At 33.4% G+C, this 5,794-nt stretch overlaps 1 protein-coding gene across 1 annotated transcript; it reads right to left on the reverse strand.

Moving 5' to 3' along the window:
• Positions 1–2,343: 2,343 nt before the first annotated feature.
• Positions 2,344–4,757, reverse strand: LOC117116071 (uncharacterized MFS-type transporter C09D4.1-like). Its single transcript, XM_033260013.1, has one exon. The coding sequence runs from the start codon at positions 4,287–4,289 to the stop codon at positions 2,922–2,924; it is 1,368 nt and encodes a 455-aa protein (XP_033115904.1). The 5' UTR covers positions 4,290–4,757; the 3' UTR covers positions 2,344–2,921.
• Positions 4,758–5,794: the final 1,037 nt, after the last annotated feature.

Here is a 5,794-nt window from a genome sequence, read left to right on the forward strand (position 1 = left end):
ACTAATCTATTGACTATACTTATTCCATAGATTTTTATTTGATTCAAGCATTAATAAAAATTATATCAATATATATAGCAAGAACCAAAAAAACGTATCTCAAACTCGGTCAACTTCGTAACATCTGCGTTGTTTCTGTAAAAGAAGAAAAATAGCACCAAGTTATACAGTAATATAGTAACAATAACAAACTTTAATACTAATAAAAATAATTGTTAATAAACTAATGTTACAGTAATTTAAATGAAAAATTGGCTGGTTTTTCCAGATACAATGTAAATTAAAAAAATAATATAATAATAATAACATCATATATTTTAGTATTTATTTTATTTGCTGTATTTGTTATGTAGTAGAAAGCGTAGGATTCATAAAACGAAAATAAAAACAATAACAAACTTTAATACTAATAAAAATAATTGTTAATAAACTAATGTTACAGTAATTTTAATGACAAATTGGCTATTTTTTTCCAGATACAATGTAAATAAATAACAATAACAATAATAATAATAATAATAATAATATTAATAATAATAATATATATATCATATCATATTTTAATATTTATTTTATTTGCTGTATTTGTTATGCAGTAGAAAGCGTAGGGTTCATAACAAACCAAAAATAAAAACCGTCCGATAATATTAATTGATAGTTTAGTAATAATAGTATTAATTTTATTTGCTTTTAAGTAGCCTGTTGTTACTTATTAGAAATACAACAAAACATAAATAAAAAAAGTATGATAAACCGATTGACGAACTTGCAATGATAATTAGGCCTGGTTATATTAAATTTAGCGTTTCGAAACTCCATTGGCGCTCCGTATATTTGTTGAAAACAAACCGCGACCGAAATGAAGCGCGACCGAAACGAAGCGCGACCGAAATGATCTGTATTCATCTAGCTAGGCTAGCCTAGATGATGTTGCACCACCACAAGTTTAGTGATGATCAGTGAAAGTAGGGTCTAATGAGGCTGCGAGAGTGGAAGATAAATGTACTGTAGCGAGGGTAGAAAGAGGCCTAGAACTAGACGAAACGGCCGCCTCTAACGAACGTCGTATGCATAAGGGCTTAGGCCAAAAATACTTCTAAATTCGGAAATCAATGTCCGCGAAATTATCAACGCGCGGAAAATGTCAAGAAAGTGGGGAATCACGAAAAATTCTGTACGCGAAACTGAAAGCACACCAAAGAGGGCTCACTTCCAAAAACTCATTAAACAACAAAGTTAAAGGGTTAAAGACATTCAAAGAGTTTCGTGCAATCCTAGCAATAACTTTATATACCTCATTTTCTGGATGCATATTACAGTATATCATTTATTCGTCGTTAAAAAAAATTTGAATAAAAATGCACACCTAAAATCCCACGATGGAATTGGTGACCGGGACCCAAAACGGGCACCCAGTTTCAAAATTACACAGGGCCCCTGTCCCATCGTTACGCCACTGTGTGTGTTTCATGTGTGATTGGTGGTGTTGTATATGTACTGTATGTCTAGGCCTATATATGTTTGTATTTTGGGAGCACACTGCAGTCATGCAATTTTGTATGGATATGTATGTACTTGTGTTACACATAATGTTTGTGTGGTGTCTGTATTGTTCATATGTGTCAGCTTGCATCACTTTCTTTGCCCTAAGTTTTTAGTTAAAAATTGTAAAAAGTTTTTTACATTACTTAAAATAATTTTTTGTTTTTATTCTTTTTTTTTTTTTTTTAAATTTATTCACCATACCTTGATTTCCCGTTTGAAATTTGAATGTTTTTACCTTAGCTTTTTATTCTGCAAACTTGACTGTATTGTTTTTGGACGGACCTTCTATCGAGAAATGTGTCACTGATGGAAAGTGTAGTTCTTAATAAATTATTATATATATTATTAATAAAATAAAATAGAAAAGAAAACAGTGTATAATCAAACCAAATTTTATTAACCTTTCCTGAGATTACATACCCACAAGTACAAGTACAGTACAACTTAACACCATCACTTATCCCACCATTTTCATTTAAAAGACTTGGTACATAAATGCGTACGACACTGATAGTAAAACAAAATGGAACGATCTTTACCTACCAGAATCAGAACGAAGATAAGATTCAGCTTAATACCATAGTACTATCATGGTATTTTTTTTTTTATGTATGTTTTGCGTCCGTGACATGGTCAGCTGTTCAGTGGATGGTGGGCATAAAAGTAGGCCCGATTTAAAATCGATAAAGAAAATCTGATTCTTGATAACTTTATATATTAAAAGGTGAGAAATTAGCCTCATGCCTTGTTGCTTTTTAAATACAAATAATTCTACGGAAGAAGTATTCCATCTAACTTTAACATAAATATTGGTATCATTGCACATGCAATAACATTTGTCGATCTCGGTTTCCCAAATTGCATCATCAATGGATTATTATACACTACTAACCAATCAATACTCTGTGAATTACAGTTACACCATAATCACATAGTTACACCATACCATGCTAGTTAGGCTACACCATAGTTACACGATATTCTTAACACCAGAGTCATTTATGCGCTTGTAAAATTGTCTTCACGTTTGTATAAAGGTGGTGTAAATACTTATACATATACATGGGCCTAATGATATATTGGTGAGCTAATATGATATAATCACCTAATCATCTTTTTAATCAGATGCAAGACTCAACTAAGAATAGGCCTACACTTTTTTTATATTTCAAAAGAAAACAACTAGACGAATTTGAATAGTCATAGTTTCATATCATCTGAGTTTGTTTTGATTTCACTGAATACGTATTGATTAATCTGAATGTAAAAAATAAAAAATAAATATTGCCTTGTTTCTGTGATTTCTAAGGAAGAGCGATGGCCGAAGATAGAGCAACCCGCAACAAATTTATTCATATTTAGAAACGACACCACATCTATTTAGCATATTTTTTGTTATCGTCGGAAACGTTTTTATTTTCAGTATAAAGTTGAAAATAGTTTTCAATACTATCAGCTTTATGTCTTTTGTTGTCAGTTTTAATAAAAAATGTCATAAAGAGTGGAATTACGCACATAATACAAATGAAACAATTCGCTGCGAAAAGGTTCCAGTTTTCAAGAATTATATCATACATGAAAACGGAAAGGTACGATGTGATTTCCACTATAAAAACGATTAATGAAGCCGACAGTGACTCTGACTCTGGATAAGTTAGCTCAGCCCCGTGTTCAAATCCAATTGTGAAAAATATACGAACAACAACATAATAAATGGAAAAAAATACGATAGAACACCAAAAGTATTCATATTGCATTGATATGGTGAAGCAAACAAATGTTACAAAAACTAGAAAAGCTGTCACTCGTGCGGTTAACGAGAACTGTTTTGTTTTGTCCAACATCCAACCAACAGCTGCAGACCCCACAATAACAAGAAGTATACTAAAAAAAACCATAGGGCCAACTATATTACCTTTGTTTGGATAAGAATATAAAAATATATCTTTCACCTTAACAGTGATAACTGTCGACTGTCCCATACATAGTCCACACGCTATTGCAAGTAACATAAAGTTTCTGTTCATCATGATAACTTTGATCGATTTGAAGAAAGTATCTTGTTTTCCATAAACTGAATTCTTTTTCTGAACACTAGGTGGAAATGGTGGTTTGTCTTCAAATATAAATGCGATTATAGGAAATATTACTGACATAAATATTGCTGTCCCAAGAAAAATGAACTGGAGTTCACGACCAATATTATTCTGGTTATGAAATATATAAGGTGTGAGAAATCCGGTTGCAACTCCAAAGTTAAATGCAGTGAATCCAAGTGCACATGCTAAGGAAACTTCGTTTGATCCAAACCAAGTCCCCGACACTTGTGAAGCCATTCCAGCACAACATGTTTGAGCAATTCCACAAAACGTCTGACCGATGAGGCTAACGTAGATTGAATTCTGAAAAAGTATGCCAACATAACGGATCCAAGATCCAACCAAGTGCAGTCCACCACAACACATAGCAATCACTTTCAAGCCTTTTCTGTCTAATATAAACAAAGCCGGGGATATGAACATTATGTACGCTATTCCATATATTGCGCTGAAAGTGTCTATAGTAGGCATGCTAACGTCGAAATACATTTGGATTTTGTCTGAAAGTGACGCATACTGCACCCACATCAGGCCGTTTGAAAATTGTAGGCTTATGAATATTGCCAACATGATCCATCGTCGAGAGTACAGACGGCACTCATTGGAATGAATTAAAGAAAGCTGTTCCTGTGGAATATCGGCCATGCCTTCATTCCCTAAAAGATTAATGCTGCCACCACCACACAAGTTTCTGGTATTGTGTTGTACTTCTCAATTTGTTGATCTTGACTGAACTGGTCACGAATGAACGTGGGATCATTGTCGAGTTGAATGTAGAGCAAAACACCATGGTACAGACTAAAATACTAACGCCAATAAAACAGCAAAAACGTATTGATGAAGTATATTCACACTTCATTCAAATCGTGTACAGAATAGTTAACAACATTAAAGAATCAAACAATAACGTGCGTGCTGACATTTGAATTGCTTTAGACTGAACGCGGACACTCCCACTGACATCATTAGTACTTTATCATTTGAGAAAATTCATACTGTTACCCATGAAAGAAGCATTAAATCCAAAAGTACATGACACCACGCAGCGCACGCCTCTGGTTCTGACGTACCATCCTACCCCAAAGAAGATTGCTAAGATTGTAAAGGACAATTATTATATTTTAGAATCAGACCTAGCCAGGCCCTAATTTTAGGTTATTCACTCTTTATTGCACTTAGTTTTGCGCCATAGCTAATTTAATTGGCGTCCCATACTCGATTGCTTTTTTTTTTTTGTCTCGGATTATTCCGTCTCTAAATTAACTTTCTCGTTGGTGACGCTGTCCAGAATGAGAAAAATAATAAAAGGTAAGATACTTGTGGCAAGTCTAAATCAGACCCAGTCACAAAGACATTTTTAACGAGCCTCCTATGCTTTCTTATAAACGTGATCGTAGCTTGAAGGACCAGTTAGTTAACTGTTAAGTCTAGATTGAACCAGCAGATAATGTAGACATGAGTGTAACATATGTAGATGTAAGACGTGTAAGATTGTTGTATGTACTGATACTATCATAGAACCTTCCAGTAATTTTTCTATTCGAGATAAATTTACATGTACCTCTAGTAATGATTTATATGCTATTAAAATGTAATACGGTTTACTTAGGAGAAACGAAAAGGAGGCTTGGAGATAGATTCGTAGAACATTTGCCCTCTATCAACCTTAACACATCAAGTCTTCCTATAGCCGAACATTTTAATGATAATCATGATATAATAATATATTAGTTACCGGTATCAAACAATGTAATTCATCTGAATTTAATCGTAGACCTTTAGAAGAGCGTATTATTTTTCAACTACTAACCTGATGAACTTAACGTCTCATTTAAATCCTTTAAAGATTAATTCGTTGATTTATTTATCATGCCATGATCGGTACTGTGACTATGATACTATGACTATTTTTGTCTTTAATTTGTTTTCTTTTGTTAGGCTTTTTTAGTATCTATGCCATTACACGCCCTTTAGGCGAGGCAGGGTTTTGTCTTACTATGTTCATTGTTTTGCTATATCGTCTGTACCGCTGTTTAGGCTTTATTGATACCACCGCTTCTTTTGTATTTGTTCTCTATAAGCCTTGTTCATCCCAATATCCTATCATCAGTAGGCCTATCTGATGATGACCTAGTCTCTTATACACATCT

Source organism: Anneissia japonica, unplaced genomic scaffold (genome assembly GCF_011630105.1).
Source record: "Anneissia japonica isolate Jap-2015-1 unplaced genomic scaffold, ASM1163010v1 scaffold287743_len2803612_cov181, whole genome shotgun sequence".
Taxonomy (NCBI): domain Eukaryota; kingdom Metazoa; phylum Echinodermata; class Crinoidea; order Comatulida; family Comatulidae; genus Anneissia; species Anneissia japonica.

Bases quoted from the DNA above. Each gene is read 5' to 3' on its own strand.
- LOC117116071 (XM_033260013.1), bottom strand. From the start codon at position 4,289: ATGGCCGATATTCCACAGGAACAGCTTTCTTTAATTCATTCCAATGAG.